We start from the raw sequence: 20,634 nt of genomic DNA on the forward strand, positions 1-20,634 counted from the left end.
TAAGTACTTTTCCCATTCAGTTGCTTAAGCTGTGAAGGATCAGTGTAAGACTACAATGCTGGGGTTCACTGAGTACAGTTACTGGGTATTTGAGTTCCATGTATTCTGTGGACACAGATATGTTGGCTCCTTTAAAGTTCATAACAAAACTCTCATGGACTTTATCTGGGATAGGATTCCACCCAGGGTGTTTTTTGATTTCTCACAAGGAAAAAGTAAAGAATAAGTGCCACAGCATATATCTGTTTCTGTGGTTTGTAACCAGTGTACCAATCAAAATTAAATATGGTTGGGATACGCAGAGAGCATTGATGTAATCAAACCTAAGAAATTAATCAGTGAAATTCTACTGTATCAGTAAACAGACCATATTATATGATATATTGTTATATCCTACTCCAGAACATAATCTCATTTTTTATTTTAATTTTTGATGAATTATTCAGGGCTATTTTGGACAAAAAGGAGAAAAAGGAATGTCTGTGTATGTTTCACATTTCAGGAGGGGTGATCCAGTAAGTATATTATTGTGGAAATAATTGTAACATGCAGGAATACATGTATAGTGATTAAAATTGTTCTAATCATTCCTCATTGTTTTGAAAAGCGCATTATACTGGGTCTCTTTTTTAATAAAGAACATAAATGAAAATATAGATAGATGGCATGGTACAGATTAAGATTTTAAAGCCATCGAAGTCAGGAAGTTCCCACAGCTATAAGATGTTGGGGGTCAAAGTTAATATTAAATATTAAATTCACATTTAACAATAAATTGAAAATTCTACAAATTTTGGGGGGCTGCTTTGTTTAATATTGAACCTGAAAATATATGATCAACTTATATGCAGGTTTAATATATCAATCAGAGAATTACTGTAATTTTTTGTTTCCAGTTGTACTTACAAGATCTTTGGGTGCACACATATCTGAAGTCATCTGTTTTAGGAGTTTTTTCCCTTAAAACACTAAAAATTAGAAAATATTAGAAAATCAATTTTGCCTATTGTCTGGAAGTTACTTATACCACCCATGTATGAGTCTATATTTGGAAGTTTATCTCAGTGCTAAATTTCTTTTTTCAGTCAAAACCTTAACAGTATTGAAATTACTTTTCTATTCAGTGAAATCATCTATTGATTATAAAACAAGGATATAGCAAGTAGTTTTGAAAAACAAATACAAGAAAGCAAAAGTGTGATCCTTTACTTACCAAAATGGTTGCAATTACAGGGAGACAGAGGTGATCCAGGAGCCGCTGGTGTACCTGTAAGTACCTTCTACCACTTAAAGATATATTTTTCGGTTTTGGGGTTTTTTTATTTGATTTGGTTTTGGTTTGCCAGGTAAGTTTGTTTTGGGGAAAAGTCAAGATATAGGGGGTTTCACAAACACATTCACCTTTTGCTCTTTTTCTCAGGGATCTAGGGGTGCAAGGGGAGCAGTGGGCCCACATGGATATCACGGCCAGCCAGGCTTGCAGGTAAGAGTGACAGTTATGCAGCATTGTATTTTGAAGATATATATAAGCTACTGTCCATTTATCTAGAAGCTCACCCAGATGTATATTCAAGTCTAGCCATTTCTTATGAGGAAATTCATTAAAAGTGCTAGATTCTGCCTACTGCTTACATAAACCTGCAGAGTAGGAATGAGGGCTAAACTTGTGTGCATGCGAGTCATGTCATGGCAGAATTCCAGCTCAGGGCCACAGAGGAACGCTGCCAATGTTCTCTCCCTACTCCCCTCCCTCAGATTCACATGAGACCCTGGGGGAAGGCAGGGAAGTGGTGGAGCCAGAGCTCATTTCACTAATTGACCAGTACAGGTTACCTGGGAAGAGAAGGCTGAGGAAATAGGACCCCAAGGGAGGTGAGCCAGCAGGAACATGCCCTAAGTGTATGCTGGGAAAAATCCTGCTTCCAGGTGTTATCCCTAGGAAGGGGCAGCTTTGGAACATTTTCCAAGCTTGGGCTTCAAATCAAAATATTAACTTTTCTAACTCTTTCTTTAAAGGGCGCTCCAGGCCACCCTGGTTTGCCAGGTGAACAGGTGGGCATTTTTTCATAGAGTTTGTACAGTCTCAGTGAAATTTATATTTATGCTAAACTTTAAAATGTTGTTTATGATTATTTCTGTTAGCAGAGTTTTCAAAAAAATGTCTTTTTATTGAGTTATTATGCATGCATTTTCCTGGTTGTCTTCACTTTGCATGCATATTTTTGCTTTTTTTCCTATCAGGGAAATCCAGGCATTGGAGTTGATGGACAGAAAGGGGAATTGGTGAGCAAACAAATAATGGCATGAAGAGTGGCTTCACTCTAGGACTAACTATAGACTTTTATTAGCTAAGTAGAATCCAGCATAATTCAGATCTTATCAAAAGATAAAACCTCAGGGAGTTTTTACTTTTAGTGCCTTTCAAAAAAACAGTTGCTTTAACTACTATTGCTTTCTCTAAGAAAGCAGTTATCCACACCTGGGCTAGCCTAATACTAGTACCTGTTTACTGATTGCATGTTGAACACTTTGATGTATGCAAGCTTAAGGACGTGTCACCCATATATTAGACCTATATTAGGTCTAATAAACAACGTGTTCCTATCATCATGGTGTTTCAGATACTAACCACACTTGAGGCCCACAACCCTCATGGACCATAGTGTGTGGCCTCATGCTGCCACTGAAGGGAAAATAACATCACATCCTGCGTTACTACCTTTAACATGGAATGGATTCTCTTTGATAAACTGGGCACAGGAATTAGATGTATTTATGGGTTAGGGTTTTTTTAAAAATATTGAATATTTGATGTGGAACTTTTACTTGGGCTAATTGGTACTGTCATTCAGTAGTGCTAATTAGCCTATGTTGAACAACTACAGATTTAGCAGACAGCCTATGCAGAGCAGTGCTGCATGCTTGATGGCACTCCTGCAAGTCATGGGGGACTTGACCCCTCAGGCTATGTTCATACCTTACTTCCCTACTTCTCAGAGCCTTCCTTTTTTTTAGATACACCTTCATTTCTGGAGCTAAATGAAGTGGGCAGCTTGGAAATAAAGAGGGATTTTCCTTAGGTCAAACAAGAAGTGCAGCTCTGCTGAGCAGAATTGTTTGTCCTGAAAGAAGACAATGAGTAAGCAAAAAGAAGCCCTGAAGGCCTGTTCTTCCCTGAGTCAGACAACATGTGCATTTGGTACAAGTCTCCTAAGGGCTGAAGAACAGTCCCTTAAGAAATAAAAGTCTTGCTCTCCACCATCTGTGTTTCCATACTCCTACCAGCCAGTTGATTCACCTGCATTGGTACATGAGCTCCATTACACCCAACTCAGACCTGCTGTTCTGGGTTTAATGGCACTTTGTATCCATGTAGCAGTCAATCCCAAGACCACAGCCCTAGAAAAGACTTATCTCACTTAAGCAAAAGAACTATGTCAACAAATGGGAGCAGGACCCAGGCTTACCGGGCTTTCTTTTGTTTACTTACGTTATTTAAGCACAAGATTATTTTCATGAGTGGCAGGGAAAAAAGAAAAGAAAGGGGTAGAAATATCTCCTTATCTTTCCTTCAGCTGTTCTGTAATATTGAGTAGATATAAAGAGATTTATCTTCCTTCTATCAAAAGTTTGCGAATATATGGACAGGCCTCATTGCAAAGTCCTGTTTACCTGCAAATAGGAGTAGAAGGCATTTGTTCAATGAGTGTAAAAATATGTTAGTGCTGTAAATATAAATAGGTATCCCAGCTTCTTACTGAGTTGGCTTGGTGAACAGGATGTCTGGTTGTTTCTCTGACTTCTGTAGGGTGATGTTGGATCTCCTGGGCCTCCAGGACAGCCACTGTTAGTTGGCCCTCCAGGTGCCATGCTGATGAAAGGAGAAAAGGTGTGTAAATTAAAATCCACTTGTTTGTAGGATTATATTCAGAATATCAGTTCACTGCAAGCACTATCCTATTACAAAGTTTCGATATGGGTTGCATAATAAAATAAGTACATTTGCTTTATGGTGTGATATCCTAACATCATCAGTAGAAATCCTGTTATCTAGCACCCTAGCTTCAGGCAGACAGGAGCCAGGTCAGATTCTGCTGTAGTGCATTTCCCTCATCTGAGTGGATCTGTCCTATTTGCCCTTCTTCTTGCCCTTCACTATTCAAGGGCTCTTTTTTATTTACCTGTGTTCTTTAACGAGGTTATTCCCACTTCTGTATTCTGTACTTCACCACTGAAAAATTACAGTCCTGTTTGAAATCTGGGTTGAGTTTGTACTCATTATCATAAACTTGTTAAAAGACTGAGCCGTCTCAAACAAGGCATCATCTGTGACACTGACTCTTTCCTAACAATTCACAGTAGTCCATTTAGAACTTCTGTATTAGCCTGTTATCCTTTTTGGGAGATATTGGTTTTCTTCAACAAGCCTCAAACTCAGCTGAAGTTATGTTGAAATATCAGCCACCTGGCTCACTGAATTACATATGGAAATATATGTGGTCCTAGCATCAGTTTTTGAATATGAAATCATCTTCTTAATTACAATAATTCTTCCATGACAGATCTGCTATAGCCATAACTGTAGTCAAAATGGATAGAGTAAACCTAGTAACAGGGTCATGGACTGTTTTCTGCTGTAAATCCTAAGGCATTTAAAATATGGTGCTCTATAAAGCAATTGTAAAAATGACATTGTGGAGTCCTGTATCACATTCTCAGCAATTCTCAGGCTCACTCAATATACAAATGAAAAGATAAATCTAACTGCCTGTTCTGCAGACTCCATGTGGGCGAGCTCTGATACAGATTGATACAGATTGACTGATTCTTTGCGCCAAATTCATCCATGGTTGCATAGATTCATAGATTGTAGTCTCAGAAGGGACCACAATGGATCATCGTGTCCGACCCCCTGCCCCTGGCAGAAAAGAGGACCGAGGTCAGATGACCCCAGCCACGTGACTATCTAGCCTCCTCTTGAAGACCTCCAAGCTAGGTGATAGCACCACCTCTCTTGGAAGCCCATTCCAGATCCTGGCCACCCTTACTGTGAAAAATTTCTTCCTAATATCTAACCTAAATCCACTCTCAACTAGTTTACACCCGTTATTCCTAGTCACTCCCTGGGGTGCCTTAGTAAATAGCGCTTCCCCTATTCTCCGTTGACCTCCCCTAATAAATTTATAGGTGGCCACAAGATCTCCCCTCAGCCGTCTCTTGTGAAGGCTGAAGAGATTCAGCTCTCTCAACCTCCCCCCATAGGGTCTATCATGAAGGCCACTAATCATGCGAGTGGCCCTCCTCTGGACCCTCTCCAGATTCTCCGCGTCCCTCCTGAAGTGCGGCACTCAAAACTGGACACAGTACTCCAACTGCGGCCTGACCAGTGCCGCATAGAGGGGGAGCATCACCTCCTTTGATCTATTAGTCATGCACCTGCTAATGCACGACAAGGTGCGATTGGCCTTGTTGATGGCCTCATTACACTGCCGGCTCATGTGCATCTTGGAGTCAATTATGACTCCAAGATCCCTCTCTGCCTCTGAGCTGCTGAGCTGGGGGTTCCTCCTTCCCAGGTGGAGTATCGTACATTTATCTTTATTAAATTGCATCTTATTTCTCTCTGCCCAGTGATCCAACCTGTCCAGGTCAGCCTGAATCTGCTCCCTGCCTTCCTGTGTACTAACTTTGCCCCATAACTTGGTATCATCAGCAAACTTGGAGAGGGTGCTCTCCACACCCTCGTTCAAATTGCTGATGAAGATATTGAATAATATCTAAATTGCATCTTATTTTATTGATTGATTCTATTTATATGCCACTCTTCCCAGCAAAGATTCTGGGGAACTCATTGAGGGTTGCAGTTAGTTCTTAGGATTTTATCCTACAAACATTTAGGCATACATATTGTATTTAAATCAGTAGGACTACTGGTGTGTATTTGCAGGTTCAAGGCTTTAGTTAACAGTTCTTTTGACTATGTGAGAGAAGGCATAGGACTCATGTTATTAACCAATTGCTTTGTTGGTTCTGCAATATTAATTGGAATAAAGGGAAATATAGCAATTTTGTCACTAACCTAAGCTTCTGTGACAAGACACACACATGGAGAAATCCTAATGAGTAAGAAGGTGCTGTTCTTACATTGGTTTTACTCAGAATAATATGTCAAAGAGTTATAATAAGGCTATTATTATTATACACTATGTCAAAGTATGTTTTTCACACTAAAATGAACAGCTTCTCCATATTTATATTTAGGGTCAAAAAGGAATGACTGGAGTGATAGGACCTAACGGATTGCGGGGACCAAAAGTAAGTATGAAAGAAAGCATGTATTTTAGCATACTTTGTTCAATTTTCTGTATGATGCTCTCAGAGTTCTCTTAGCTTTTTTGTTACTGAAAAAAAAACTTTACAAGGAAAGAATGACTTGCAAAATAATATAGTATTTTAACCATGGAATTTAAATACCACCTAAATGAAAATGGAAATTCTCATGAATCCTCTGGAAAATCTCTCTTGTAAAATTCCTTTTATAACTGACTGTCAGATGCTATCCCTCATGAAAAGTTCAATCTTATTTCCTTTAAAAAGGTGGCATTTTGGTGAGTAGTAGTAGTCAGCAGCAACCTTTGATCTTTCTGGATCGTGGGGTATGCACGAGAGGTCACCAGAACCTTCAACGCATACACCTAGGCAGTTGTATTGGAAGTGGATGCTGCTCAGACCTTCCATCCCCACTTGTAGACCATTGAGACAGTATCCAAAGGCCAGACTGAGTCCAGACATTCAGTGCCTGAATGGCTGTAGTTATATACACATCTGGGAATCTGATTCAGTCTACCACTGAACCACAACTGTAGGCTTCTAATGAGTAGGGCTGTGAAAAAGAAAAAAAAAAAGAATCAGACGTTCAGGCAGTCCATTACCAAGCAAGGAAGTAGACAGGACAGCATGCTCCAGGTTTGCCTCTCTCAGCTCTTGCACACCTGTGGCTCCTCCAGCAGTTGTTCTGCCTGCAGAAGAGTTCCATGCTTCTGTGCAGTAACAGCCAGGAGGGGAGTTGGCATCACTAATTCCATCTAGGTTTTCTAAAAATTACTCCACAGGCAGAAGGCTATGGGATCGCCTGGATGGAGAGGCAGTAAGGCTCTTTTGTGGGGAAAAGAAGGGATTCAGAGTAAGGGAATATAGTGAAAAAGAGTTTGTGTATGTGTTTGTTGCTTGTTATCCTTCCTTGTAAACAGGAGCATAACTAATCCTCCTCTTTCCTGTTTGTTTATAGTGAATACATGTTATAAAAAAGAATTTTAATGTCAAAATATTAATTAGAACTAGACAGAACCTCTTTGAAGGCACAATAAAAAAAATTGAGAAAGTAAGTAGAGAGCAAGAGCAGTTAAATCTGTCCATGGATAAATCAGGCTAAGTAGACCTTGGGCATGATGGGATGTCAAGTTATTCCAAAGTGTTTGGCCTTAACCCATATCTGTAGATGAAATCCTGACCTGATTTTTTTTCTTTTGTTTGGAAAATGCACGTATTGTAAATTCTGTATTTTTTTTTTATGAGTAATCTATGTAAACAAAGTGCTTTAAATGGTAATAGGGTGCACCTGGAATTGGGGAAAAAGGAGAGAAAGGAATTCCTGGAGTCCCTGGAATAAGGGTAAGGAAATTTCAGAAAAAAACACTTCAATCGTTCACAATAATTAGTTTATAAAATACTTGGGAGTTAAATATTAAAGAACATTTCAAATAGGATTTGTAGTTGCTTTAAACTAATATTAATTATTTTGCATATAGAATATGTTGGTTCATAGAACAGGGTAGTCAAGTGTCCCAGGATCAAACCTAAACCCATTATGAATTTTATGCCTCCTCAAAACAACATAGTTAGGGTTTGATCTGGTGAACATTTACTTCTGGACAAAATAGTTGCTACTCTGAATAGTAGTGTTAAATGGATGAAGTTACAATGCATTAGCAGAACTCTGCACTTGATTTGTATAACCTTTCCAAGGCACTTTTATAATGCAGTATGGCAAAATTAGAATCAAGCCCTATTTAATTTGCCTTTTTCTAGGATTTAAGGTTATAGCCATCTCTATTACAAGTATTTACAAATAGTGTTGGTAGTAGGTGTTGTGGAATATTATAGCAAATCAATTGTTTGTCAACTGAAATATACATAAGAAAGACTGTTACAAATTAAATAAGTTGGAAGTACTTAAAGTACTTGGACAATTTTTATTGCTTTCTACTTGCTTTCAATAGGGTTTTCCTGGTTCTCCTGGATCTCAAGGTTCCGTAGGAAGAAAGGTAGGAAAATATACAATAAAAAAATTTGCCCTGATAGGGCAGGTGTGTTGCTAACTTACTTTCCATGTAGTTTATTTTTACAGTTTCATAATTTCTAGGGTGGAAGGGACCTGAACAGATCAAGTCCAACCCCCTGCCCTGGGCAGGACCAAATGCTGGGATCTTAATCCAGCCAGATATCTATTCAACCTCCTCTTGAAGACCCCCAAGGTAGGGGAGAGCACCACCTCCCTTGGGAGCCCATTCCAGAGCCCGGCAGCCCTAACAGTAAAGTAATGCCTCCTGATATCAAGGCTGAACCTGCTCTCAGTCAATTTGTGGCTGGTATTCCTTGTTATCCCAGGTGGTGCCTGGGGGAACAGAGCCTCACCTGTTTTCTGCTGTTCGCCCGGTGAGTTTATAGACAGCCACCAGATCCCCTTTCAGTCTTTCCTTGTGAAGTCTGAATAGATTCAGGCCCTTTAGTCTATCTTCGTAGGGCCTGCCTTGCTGCCCCCTGACCATGTGAGTAGCCCTCCTCTGGACCCTTTCAAGGTTAGCCACATCCCTGTTGAAGTGCGGCACCCAGAACTGGATGCAGTACTCCAACTGTGGCCTGACCAATGCCACATAGAGGGGAAGGATCACCTCCCTGGCCCTGCATGTGATGCAGTTCATAGCCTTCTGACTCATGAGATACTATTTTCCAGTACTATCCTCTGTAAAGCTGCATTCTGAATCTGTAGCACCACAGCAAATAAAAAATATACATTTCCTATCTCACTCCCTAGTTGTTTTATAATTCTAGTTGAGGTCATAGTTACATTAATTGTCAATTGCACTAGTGTGCAAATAATTCACATCTGAATTTTATGCCTAATGTGATTGTTTTATCTTCATTCCCAACCTTTATCTACTGCTCCACCCAAGCAGGTATTGAAGCCTTGTGGGTAAATCTGTCCATTAAACTGAAAAGGAACTAAGGTGCTACTGCCCTAATTAGAGTTGAAAGACGGATGCTTCCCATTCACTGATGGCTGTTCAATGGATCAGTCAGCAACCAGCCAGCCAATTCCATTTAAATTAAAATAAGGAATCTGTTGACTAGCTTACTCTCTGATTCACCCAAAGTATCCTTAGACACTGTTCCAGTAAATAGGTGAATATCAGAAAGGTCACCTTTTGTTAAACAAAAGAGGTCCTTTAAAATATATATATAAAAGTTCTATGAGACAAACTACCAATACTATTAAAAGATGATGGTATTGTGTAGTGTGATACAGCAGCTAATTTCTATTAAAACTTAAACTACAAAATGATCAATCAACTATGAATCAATTCATAGTTATTTTCTAATTAATTTCAGGGAAGAACAGGATTTCCTGGTGCTCCTGGCCAGGCTGGCTATTCAGGCATGAAGGTAAAAAATAAAAGCTCAACAGTCTGCATGTTTTGGTCAGCTAAGATAATTCTCACAAGTATCAAGCTGATACCCTTTCCCCTTTCAAAAATATTTAAGATCTATTCCTTCCTCAGTGTTCACAAGTGAGGACACAGAGGAAACAGAGTTTACCTATCTACCTTGAGCCACTTCTTACTGTTATTTGTATTGTTATGGCACCAAGGAGCCCCAAGTCATGGGGCAAGACCCTACTGTACTGGAAGTTTACAAACATGGAACAGAAAGCTGGTATCTGCCCCAGAGAGGCTACCATCTAAGTAAACATGTGACCGTGGTGCTGTAACCTTCATCCTTCCTTGACCCATCACGTTAAAATTAGCTTTTAAGATTTTAAGGGCTGTGACAAAGTCTACCTATTTGTAGATACTTAGCTACCCCTTAATTATGAGCTGCTGCATTGTGCACTGGTGTTTATCAATAAACTGAATCATTGAATTCTTACAGGGAGATCGTGGAGAACAAGGGCTACCAGGCCTGCCTGTTTCTTATGGAACACCACTTTTGCCTGTGAAAGGTTTCATTTGCTTTGAACTTCTCTTCCTATTGTATGAGATAGATTGTACCCAATTACCTAATGTGCTGGAGTAGTCAGTGGGAGTTGAGGGTGCTCTGCACCTGAGACCACCAAGTCCCAACTGGCCACACTCTCTTTACTTACACCTATAAATATCAGTGGTTATTGCCCTGGAGGTATGGGAAGATGAGATATGTCTCTTGACATGCATTATACACAAAATACCATATTTTCATGCACAAAGTCCCCACAAATAAGACACGCACATTGTTTTGAGAAGGCAAAATGAAGACAAAAGATTTTTCCAGAGTCATGGCTGAATGCAGGCCTCATGGAGCAGGCATGCAGTCTCTTTTTGAGCATCACTCTCTCTCCTTGAGCTAAAGCTTTAACCCTGTACAGCCACTGTCAAATTGGCAGTGGTTTTTGGCTGAGCAGTCAATTTGGCAGCAGCTGGGACAAGGTTAAAACTTTAGCTGTAAAGAGACATTGAGCGATGAGTGGGCTCTGACTTCTTGGATGCCCATCACAGAGCAGCTGTGGCAGCCATTTCAGCATCCCCATGCCTCTATTTTGGCATAGAAATCAGCTTCAATTATTAAAACACGCACCCCAGTTTTGGAGGGATAATTTTTGTGGAAAAGATGTGAATGGTTTGTGAGTAAATGCAGCAACTGTTTGCAAACCTATGTGTGCACACAAGCTCACCCAGATCTGCTGACTTAGTTCTTGATTTAAGCCTATTCAGAACATAGCCATAAGAAGAAGGCCCCTGTGAGTACTGGAATGGATATAAGCAGGCAAGGTTTCCTTTAATGTTGCAGAAGTCTCATATATAGAATTACTGCAGCACAGACAGTAGGCTAGGCTTCAGTTGAAGCCTGCAGCTCATGTCTGAGACAGAAATTGTAGTCTTTTTGAAGTCAATGACAAAACTTCTGTAGGCCAAGATTTCACCCCCATGGTTTCATTAGCTTTTAAAGCTGCATCAGATGAATATAAATTCCAAAAATTGTTTATTGTACCTTAGTGTGGTTTTATGGTGTGCAAGCTTGTAACAAATTTTAAGCTTTCAAAAGCATAATGCAATATTATCATTAGCAGCTAAAATGATCACATCTAACATGTGAATGCTATTGAAACAGAAACACTGTAACAAAGAATTAGCATACTGCATATACAGTGGGAATATATTCTGCTCTTATTTACACACAGCAGCTCACAGCTGAGGCCTGAATTCAACAAAGCATCTCTATTCAGTTGCCCTTTATTTGATTAATGTCAATGGACTTTCAGATCAGGTCTCTGAATATTTATTCTTTTATATAATTTTAGACATGGGATTAAGTGGAATTTAAACTTAAAGCTACCTGTAAATGGTAAGGGAAAAGGGCAAGGCAAATAGTCTCTAGCTAAGCCCTGCATCTGTATTCTTCCCTGTAGTATCCATTCTCTGCAACCGTAACATATATGATACTGGGCTAGATGGGCCTCTGGTCTGACCCAGTAAGACAGTTATGTTCCTATAAGTAACTAAAGTCTCATCACCTTTTAAAATTTAATTAATTTATATTAAAATGGTGTAATACAGACTAAAGAAATGGGGATGTCTTTTAATTATGAAGGTTCCCAGACCATAAACATAAAGTATTAAATCACCACTTCCTATGATTTCATATAGGTCCTCGAGGAGACCCGGGATTTCCAGGTCCTGATGGAGAAGTTGGGTCAGATGGACCAGCTGGTCCTTCCGGCCCACCAGGAAGACCAGGTGAAGATGGAGCAAGTAAGAGGCCATAGAACAGAAAGTGATCATATGTGAGCTCTGTACTGTCCTTAACTGACCAGCCAGTAGAACCTGTGAGCACAAAGCCAGGGCAGTCTTTTATTATTTTAGCCTTTGCATAATTTTAGAATGCAACTTGAATTTTGAGGAGGCAGTGTGAGGTTGAGTGATGAAGGATTATATGGCAGTGTGGAGAATTCACTGGATCCTTCAGCTGCACAGTTCATACTTTCTAATGTTTGAGGTTTTTAAAAGGTAAAGATTAATTTAAACTCTTTTTTTGGTCTGTCTGTTTTTCTTTGCTTACAAGCATTAGTATGTTATGTATGACTTGAATGGTCTTCTACCATAAAATGGCATTGAAAAGACCTTTCAAGAGAAGTGTTGTACTGCTCTTCTCAACAGCCCCCCAAACACCTGAGAGCCAACACCACATAGTTTGGGCTCTGTGGCTTTGGAATGGGGTAGCATGTGAGATGGAGCCAGGCAGTGGAGGCTTTATTTTACATGGCAGGCTTGTTATTGTGCTAGTGGAAGTATAACCCGCCAAATCAAGAACACAAATGACTCTGCTAACATAAACTTGCTCTTTGCTGTTCCTTTACATGGGTTCAGTGGAAATACAGTGGGATTAAACAATGGCAGCAGGAGCAAAGTGGTGGCACTAGGAGAACAGGTCCTCTACAAGAGAGGGAGCTTCCATTTTCCATGAATCCTGGAGAGCAAAAAGGCTTGAATAGCCCCCGTAGGGTTGGAGTGTTATTGTAGCTGTGATCATTCAGGAAAAGTATTGGAGGCAAGGGTTTTTTTTTGATGACATCTTTTATTAGACCCACTGTATAGTTGGGAGAGGTTTGCACAAGCTTTATGACATTAAACTGAAGAAGGGTATTTTATGTCTGAAAGCTTGGCCAGCATCTCCACCAGCTATACAGTTGGTCCAATAAAAGATATCACAACAAGCCCTTGCTCCTTGAATACCCCTGTCCCCTCAGCTGCCTCAAAGTCTTATGCCTCTAAAGCAGGGCTGTCCATTTTCAGTACAGCAGAAGACCACATGCTAAGCCACACACTTAATGGGCCCTACACTGCAGGGGCAGGCCCTTGGAATTCCCTCCTTTCCCTCCCCTGCTGTGCAAGCTGCACTGACAGTGCATGGCCCCGTGCTGCACGGACTGTGCCAGTGGGCAAGGTGGCTGCAGGGACCTGCATGTTGGACAGCCCTGCCTCTGGAGCTTTGAAAATTCTGCAGGGTAAACATCAGAGAATGTGATTTTCTTGCCCTCCATATGGGGGCTTTTCCACATGAAGGTCTTGTTTACCCACTTGTTTCTTTTTCACAACTCCTAAATATTCATCATGATGCTATACTGTTCTTACTTCATTATTTGTCCTACAGGCCTTCCTGGCCTACCAGGAGTGACTGGTGCACAAGGCCATCCAGGTTTTCAAGGTGACCCTGGTCTCCCTGGAAGAGCTGAATCAAATCCAGGAAGACCAGGGGCTCCAGGCACACCAGGGTTACCAGGAGCACCAGGAAGACGTGGTGTGTCTGGAACACCTGGTAAGCTAAACAACATAAAAGTACAGAAAAAGTATATTATATGAGTGAGGATCATTATGAGTAGACAGTTGGGTGTGGGGGCAGTCAATAAAAAAAGGCTAATAATAATGGTTTATAGTTTCCTTTAGGTTTTCCATGTAGCAGTTCATTTGCTATACAGAAAATTACTGAAATGCTTTTCTTGGTTTAAATCTGTTTTGTTGGTTTTATATTACAGGGTAGCCTCAACAATCTTTTTTTCCACCTTAAGTTCATCCCCACCAGAGTAATTCATTGTACAACTAGAACTGTACCCCTTATCATAAGATGTAGATAAAATGTTTTTTACTGTGTTACTTGTTCATAGGAACTGTCTGTATTTCTCTCTTCATTTCCCCCTTGAAACTATGAACTACACAAAATCTGAACTTTCATCAGCAATCAGTGAGGTAATGTGGGTATTCTGGAGTCACATCAATGTCACTGCTTAGAATCAGGCCCTTGTTTGCAAGTAGCAGCAGTTCTAGCAGACAATGAAACTAATAGGAGAAGGAAAAGTTTAACATAATCTGTGATGCTATCAACACTATCACTTCTTTGTTAGAATCTTGGTGTCCATGCTTCTTTATTGGGGAATACTGATTTGGATTTTTTCCCTCCCTGATTTTGGATTTTTTAGGAGGTAGTTGTTTTAAATTTATCTTGAGATTTTTAAACCTGTCTAGGCGATTTAACCTTGTAAACCAAAAAAAGGCGGCAGAAGCATGTCAAGTCACATCTTTTCATAGATTTAATAGATTTTTAGGGTTGGAAGGGACCTCAGTAAATCATCAAATCCGACCCCCTGCCCTGGACAGGAAAGACCAGTGGGGTCAGATGACCCAAGCCAGGTGCTTGTCTAGTCTCCTCTTAAAGGCCATCAAGGTAGGGGAGAGCACCACCTCCCTTGGAAGTCCATTCCAGGGTTTGGCAAACCCTCACCATAAAAAATTTTTTGTAATGTCTAATCTAAATGTGCTCTCTGTCAGTTTATGGCCATTGTTCCTAGTAACCCCAACAGGCACCCTGGTAAACAGAGTATCCCCTATTCCTTGCTGCTCTGCCCCCCTGCCCCAAATGAATTTGCAGATGGCCACAAGATTCCCTCTCAGCCTTCTTTTGCGGAGGCTGAAGAGATTCAGGTCCCTCAATCTCTCCTTGTAGGATGTTACCTTCAGGCCCTTAACCATATGAGTAGTCCTCCTTTGGACCCTCTGAAGGTTATCCACATCCCTCTTGAAGTGCAGTGCCCAGAACTGGATGCAGTACTCCAGCTGCAGTCTCACCAGTGTTGCATAGAGGGAAGTATCACCTCCTTAGACCTGTTCATGATGCACCTTCTAATGCATGAAAGTGTGTGGTTGGCTTTACTTATCACTTCATTATATTGGTGACTGATGTTCATTTTGGAGTTGACTATGACTGCAAGATGCCTTTCTGCTGCTGTGCTGCTTAGAACGTGACCTCCCAGTCTGTAGTTGTGTTGTTGATTCTTCCTCCCTATATGCAGCACTTTGCACAAATCTTTGTTAAACTGCATCCTATTTTGTTCTGCCCACTTTCCCAATCTATTCAATTTTGCCTGAATCTGCTCCCTGCCCTCCAGTGTGTTTACTATGCCCCATAATTTGGTGTCATCCACAAATTTGGACAGAGTGTTTTCCATGCCCTCATCCAAGTTGCTGATGAAGATATTGAACAGCACTGGTTCAAGAACCGAACCTTGGGGGAAACTCCACTGCCCACATTTTCCAGGTCATAAACCAACTTCTGTGTGTGTCATGTAAGCAAATTCTCTACCCACCTGACCATATAATAATTTATGTCACAACCACTTAATTTGTTTGTAAGAATGGGATGCAACACTGTATCAAAGGCCTTTTAAAAATCCAAATAGATGACATCTGCCTCAATTCCTGCATCTAAGCATTTTGTGACCTGGTCGTAAAAAGAAACAAGGTTAGTCAGGCAGGATCAACCTGCTGTGAAGCCATGCTTGTTGCCCTTCAGCATTCTTTTTCCTACTGGGCTCCCACAAATGTGATCCTTAATAATTTTTTAAAGGTTTTTCCAAGGATAGAGGTGAGGCTAACTGGCCTATAGTTACCCAGATCATCCTTTTTCCCCTTCTTGAAAATAGGGACCACATTGACTCTTTTATGCTGGTTGTCTCAAGAAAAATCCAGGCAGTTGTCCCCCAAAACTCAGTATTTCTGCAGGAGTGTTGTATATAAACTTAATGGCTGCTTACAGATGTAAACCCCCCCTGACGCTGGAGCGGACTAATGCTTTGTTTTTTAGTAAAGCGCAGGGTTTTTTTTTCACATCTGTCAGCATCAATTCTGACCTCACCTCTTATCTGGCCCAGTTCCAAGAATGATGCTGTAAGCCGGGGGTGGGCAAAATATGGCCCACAGGCTGATCTGGCCCATGGCAGGTCTTTTTCCAGCCCACTGTGGGTCCCTCTCTCCTGCCTGACCCAGTCATTATCCAGCTGTAGCGCATCCTGTCCCCCCACCCCTCCTGAGCACAGTGGGGTTGGGGTGGCTCCGCAGCTGGACTGTCTTTCTAGGTAGCCTAAGTGATGGCAGCTCTTTCCAGCTGCTGCTGGCCCCAGCCCCGCAGTACCGATGGGGATACACACTGCATAGATCCAACACTGCACACACCACACCTGCTCCAGGCCTGCCCACCCAGGCTCAGCAGCACAGGATAGAAGCTGTTGCTCAGCGCGAGGGAAAAGTGGCCCCTCCCCCTCACCACTGCCGGCCGTTCCTGATGCAGCCACCTGGAGCCTGCGTCCAGGTTGCCCTGTGTCTATGCTGCTTGGGCTGCCCAGTGGCAGCACAGTGCTGGCAGCACAGAGCAAATGCAGGGCATCCTGGCATGTACAGGCTGTTGCAGGGGCGGGTGCTGACCGACTCAGGGGGGCACGTGCAGGGGTCCCATGCACACCCCACCATACTCACAAACCCTTCCCTACGAACCCCACAATCACACCCTCCCCCGCATACAATCACACAACCCACAAACACTGCACCCAACCACACCCTTCCCCCACAGCCCCACCCCCCTGCCCACACATAACCCCACCCCCACACACACGTCTCTGGTGGAATCCCGTTCACCGCTACACGCACACACCCCACCACACACATGGACCCACACCTCCCCTCGTACACCCCACACACCCCAAGCCATCCTGCCCTTCCACACCCCCCCCGCCCCCCTCCCCCCCCAAGCCCCCCACAAACACCATACCCCCACACACATCCCCACAAACACCCCCCACAAGCCCCCTGTGACAGGGGGCTGTCTTCGGCTGCATTTTTTTAAAAATATGCCAGTAAGTGTGCCCCCCCATCAAGTCTTGCTGGATTTTTCTTCTCTGGGGATCAGCTTTCCCCCGCTTTATTTGCCTGCCACAACTCGATGTTACTTGGTTCTAAAGAAAAATGGAGGCTGAGCCACAGGTTCTCAGACAGGCTCTAGGCTCACCACCCATAGAATAATGAGGTGTTGCCATAAGGGCAAAAATGCATGTTCCTACCTCCCCTTTGACATGCCCCGAGCCTCACAGATGGTTTTATAAATTTCTCTTTATGTTGGGGTCTCAGCCGCTGTGGGCTTACCCCCTCTCTCTCTAGCTAGGCCTGTCAGTCAAAACCCACTGATTGGGGCTCGACTCCGAGGCTCTAGCTCTTTAATTCACTTGGGCTCCAGGCCCTCCATTTCATGCTTTCCGCAACACCAGGCCTACTGTCCCTTCTGCAATGTGTGCCCCTGTGGTGCCAGACTTTTGGGGCCTCAGCCCCCTTTGGCTTTGCCCCTCTTTCTTTTGCCTAAGTCCACTCACTAGGAACTGGCTTCAAGGCTCCTATGTCCCTTTCAAGCAACTTTGGGCTTGTGGCCCTAGTGCAGCACCCCTAGTGCAGTAGGGCTTCTTGAGCCTTCTCCACCCCTACAGCCTTAGCCACAAACCACTGGCATTTTTAACATCAAATGTAAACCATAGGTTCCTATGGCCATATATTGAAAATAATAATAAAGAAATAAGCGAGGCAAAGTGCCCGCTTACTTTATGTGATTGTGCTTCTGTCTCACAGTGTGGCATATTCTTTCCAAAGAGGCTGCTGCAGCTGCAGCTGCACCATAGTAATTGGGAGTCTGCCTCTCTGGCCTTCTCCACTTGCAGTTTATATGGTTCTGGCCTTCCCCTTCCTGTCACCGGATCAGCTAGCAGGGCTCGATACTTAACCCCTACTCGACCGGTCGGCTGTGCCTGGGAGGTTCTGGATTTAAAGGGACCACCCTGTTTCTTGGTAACAGGGCTAGGTTCCCTGTTACACCCATCACCATACCTACCCATCCACATCCACACACACCCCCACACTTTCCCCCACATCCCACATACACACACACCCACAGCCCCCCACAAACTGCATACCCAGCCACCCATACCCTGCCTCAACCCCCCTCCTGTCTGCAATATACAAGAGTAAGACCTCATTTTGAGATGTTATTCAATCACCTCTATATATATGATGCAAACACACACAAATCAGGACAAAATATTTTTTTTAATCAAATTAAAAGATGTTATTGTCAATGTTTGATTTTTAGTATATAATTTGGGTTTTTTCTCAGTTCCAAGATGGCAAACCCCCTTCCCAAAAGGCATACTTTTGGGGGCAAGGGGAGGGACCTCCGGTGGCAAAGGTCAGGGGTTAGGGGGCAGGACTTCTGGTTCCAAGATGACGACCAAGGGGAGAGGCACCTGTCAAGGGGTGGGGCTACCCTTGTAGGCCTTGACAGCTCACCAAAACTTGTTAGGCAGCCCTCCAGTTGAAATAATTGCCCAGCCCTGCTGTAAGCAGTGGCTTGCAAAGCACTTTATAAGATCATGGGGGGGTGGTTAGAGGAAAGAGAAAGAGAGAGAAACAGAAAGAGAGGGAAAGGGAGAAGAAGAGGGAGCAAGAGAGAGAGAGAAGACATCCCCTGAACTGTAGGAATGTTCAACATGTTTTTTTCCCCTTAAGGTAGAGTTTGTACTAGCAATGGGCCCCCTGGAGAATTGGGAGCAAAAGGCCAAATGGGATTTCCAGGTCGAAACGGTGAAAAAGGAGAAAAAGGCAAGTACACATCAACAGCAATAGTTCTTGGTGGGGACTCCATTCAAATAGCTCATCATTAAATGCCTAAACCTGGCAATAAACGTGTGGTAACTCCACAGACTTTAATGATTCCATCAAAATAATGACTCAAATGTGGTGTCAGTGCAGTTCTACTAATGTCAGTGGCCATGCACCAATAGAGTACTTGTCCCACATAGGGCAAAAATAACATGGCTTGTATAGGGAGAGTAACATGATTTCCTTTTCTAAAGGGAGAGGTGGGATACAATGGCAGTGTAGTCACTTACCTGCTAGTTGCCTACAGAAAATCTCTCAATGCTCTTTATATTTCACAAGCAGTTCAACGTCATTTTTTTTACATTCATACAGGGAGTGAAGGTCGCTGCTCATGTGGTCCTGGCCCAGCTGGACCACCTGGAGTACCAGGAGCACCTGGTGGTCGGGGACAGAAAGGAGAGATGGGATATCCTGGAAGGGGTGGACAGAAGGGTGATTCAGGCTTGCCTGGTACACGGGGATCAACAGGACTCCTGGTGAGTGTCTCCTACATGTTTCAATATAAAAATAATGTCAAGCAGCTCAACTGTCTAGGTAGGAAGCATTAATTCAGGAGAAGGGGGCAGAGTAGCCAGACACATATATTCTTGCACTGCATGGGGCAGATTCAGCTGAGCATATCTGAGGCTAAGGCTAAGAGGCTTGCAGGATCATGCTTCTGTGGGGACTTGAAATTGATTTTGCATGGAAGAGGATCCTGTCTCTTGCAGGAGGACAGACCAGAGGAGAAAGGCAAGCTTAATATCAACTTACTGGAAAGTTTTGGGGAGGGCTGGTTTTGCTTGGTACCTTATTTTCTCTTGTATTTCTAGTTTCAAGAAACTAACATTTTACTAAGAAATATTTTAGACACGTACAGTTTTTTTCCACAGAAGACTGTGGTTTTAGATTATGGGAAAAGACCCCCTTCAAAAAGGCAAGAAACATTACATAACATAAGCAGGGGAAGAAATACATTTCAATCAGCTGACTGCTTGTAATGTGGAACCTAGAGCCTCTGTTTCTTAGAGAGGGAAACAACTGTATGGAGAGCCTCAGATAGGGAAAGGTGCTCGCTAGGAGCTTCAAACAGCAGGTCCCTAGGAGTCTGTAAGCTGTAAGAATTTATTGCTGAGCTAACTGCTCTGCAGTGATACAGCTGAGTAGAGCCCTGCAAGGGAACCAGGGCACAGCTGCAGCAGCTAGGCAACACCAGTAAGCTGCCATGGAGTTAAGCCAGCAAGCCTAAAGAAAGAATACCTGTGGTTTCCTGACCAGAAAGAGGCAGTGCCTGGGAGACATATAAACCTAGGGCTTGAGCCAGGGTAAACAGTCTGGCTCTGTAGGCTGCTAGGGAAGGTACTTGGGGCTGAGATGGCTGTGGCTTGAGTTACTGACTGAGGGGCCAGCGCTGAGGACTGAGTGAAGGGCTGAAGGCTTCCAAGGAGGTAACCCTCAGGATAAGGAATGTTTTGGTTACATTGCCAGCATGCTTAGAGGGGCACCAGGGGTTGAGGGTGGGAAGTAGAGAGAACACACACGGAGGAACAAATAGCCCCTCCCCTACCCGGTGCTGGGGCTGTCTGTCAGGGCAGCCCTCAAGTGCTCCCCAACCTCCTGCACCCTAGTTTTTCTGCCTGGAGGCGCAAACAGCCCCTCCCCAACCCATCCCCAAGCTCTCTCCTTCCACTGTTCCTTTTGCCAGAGGGAAAAATAACCCTTCCCCTACTCATCCCCCCAAATTTCTCCCTCCTGCTGTCCCTTGTCCCTCCCTGCCTGTCAGAAACAATGCAGGGTAGACAGCTGCTACTGATAT

The 20,634-nt window shown here is 42.9% G+C and overlaps 1 protein-coding gene across 6 annotated transcripts in view; it reads left to right on the forward strand.

Moving 5' to 3' along the window:
* Window positions 1–20,634, forward strand: part of COL4A4 (collagen type IV alpha 4 chain) — a 125,021-nt gene that overhangs the window by 36,246 nt on the left and 68,141 nt on the right. For 4 of the 6 annotated variants that reach the window (XR_003093308.1, XM_025200439.1, XM_025200441.1 and 1 more), the window contains exons 8-22: window positions 447–515; window positions 1,234–1,269; window positions 1,421–1,483; window positions 2,017–2,052; window positions 2,242–2,283; window positions 3,809–3,889; window positions 6,262–6,315; window positions 7,612–7,671; window positions 8,280–8,324; window positions 9,670–9,723; window positions 10,210–10,279; window positions 11,961–12,065; window positions 13,465–13,629; window positions 18,687–18,779; window positions 19,152–19,315. Coding sequence is in view for 5 of the 6 variants with exons in the window: in XM_025200439.1 (XP_025056224.1) it covers window positions 447–515; window positions 1,234–1,269; window positions 1,421–1,483; window positions 2,017–2,052; window positions 2,242–2,283; window positions 3,809–3,889; window positions 6,262–6,315; window positions 7,612–7,671; window positions 8,280–8,324; window positions 9,670–9,723; window positions 10,210–10,279; window positions 11,961–12,065; window positions 13,465–13,629; window positions 18,687–18,779; window positions 19,152–19,315 (1,137 nt within the window). In the remaining variant the exon portion in view is untranslated. The remainder of the gene's footprint in view (window positions 1–446; window positions 516–1,233; window positions 1,270–1,420; window positions 1,484–2,016; window positions 2,053–2,241; window positions 2,284–3,808; window positions 3,890–6,261; window positions 6,316–7,611; window positions 7,672–8,279; window positions 8,325–9,669; window positions 9,724–10,209; window positions 10,280–11,960; window positions 12,066–13,464; window positions 13,630–18,686; window positions 18,780–19,151; window positions 19,316–20,634) is intronic. The other 2 variants (XM_025200440.1, XM_025200442.1) reach the window with 2 other exon arrangements.

Source organism: Alligator sinensis, unplaced genomic scaffold (genome assembly GCF_000455745.1).
Source record: "Alligator sinensis unplaced genomic scaffold, ASM45574v1 scaffold596_1, whole genome shotgun sequence".
Taxonomy (NCBI): domain Eukaryota; kingdom Metazoa; phylum Chordata; order Crocodylia; family Alligatoridae; genus Alligator; species Alligator sinensis.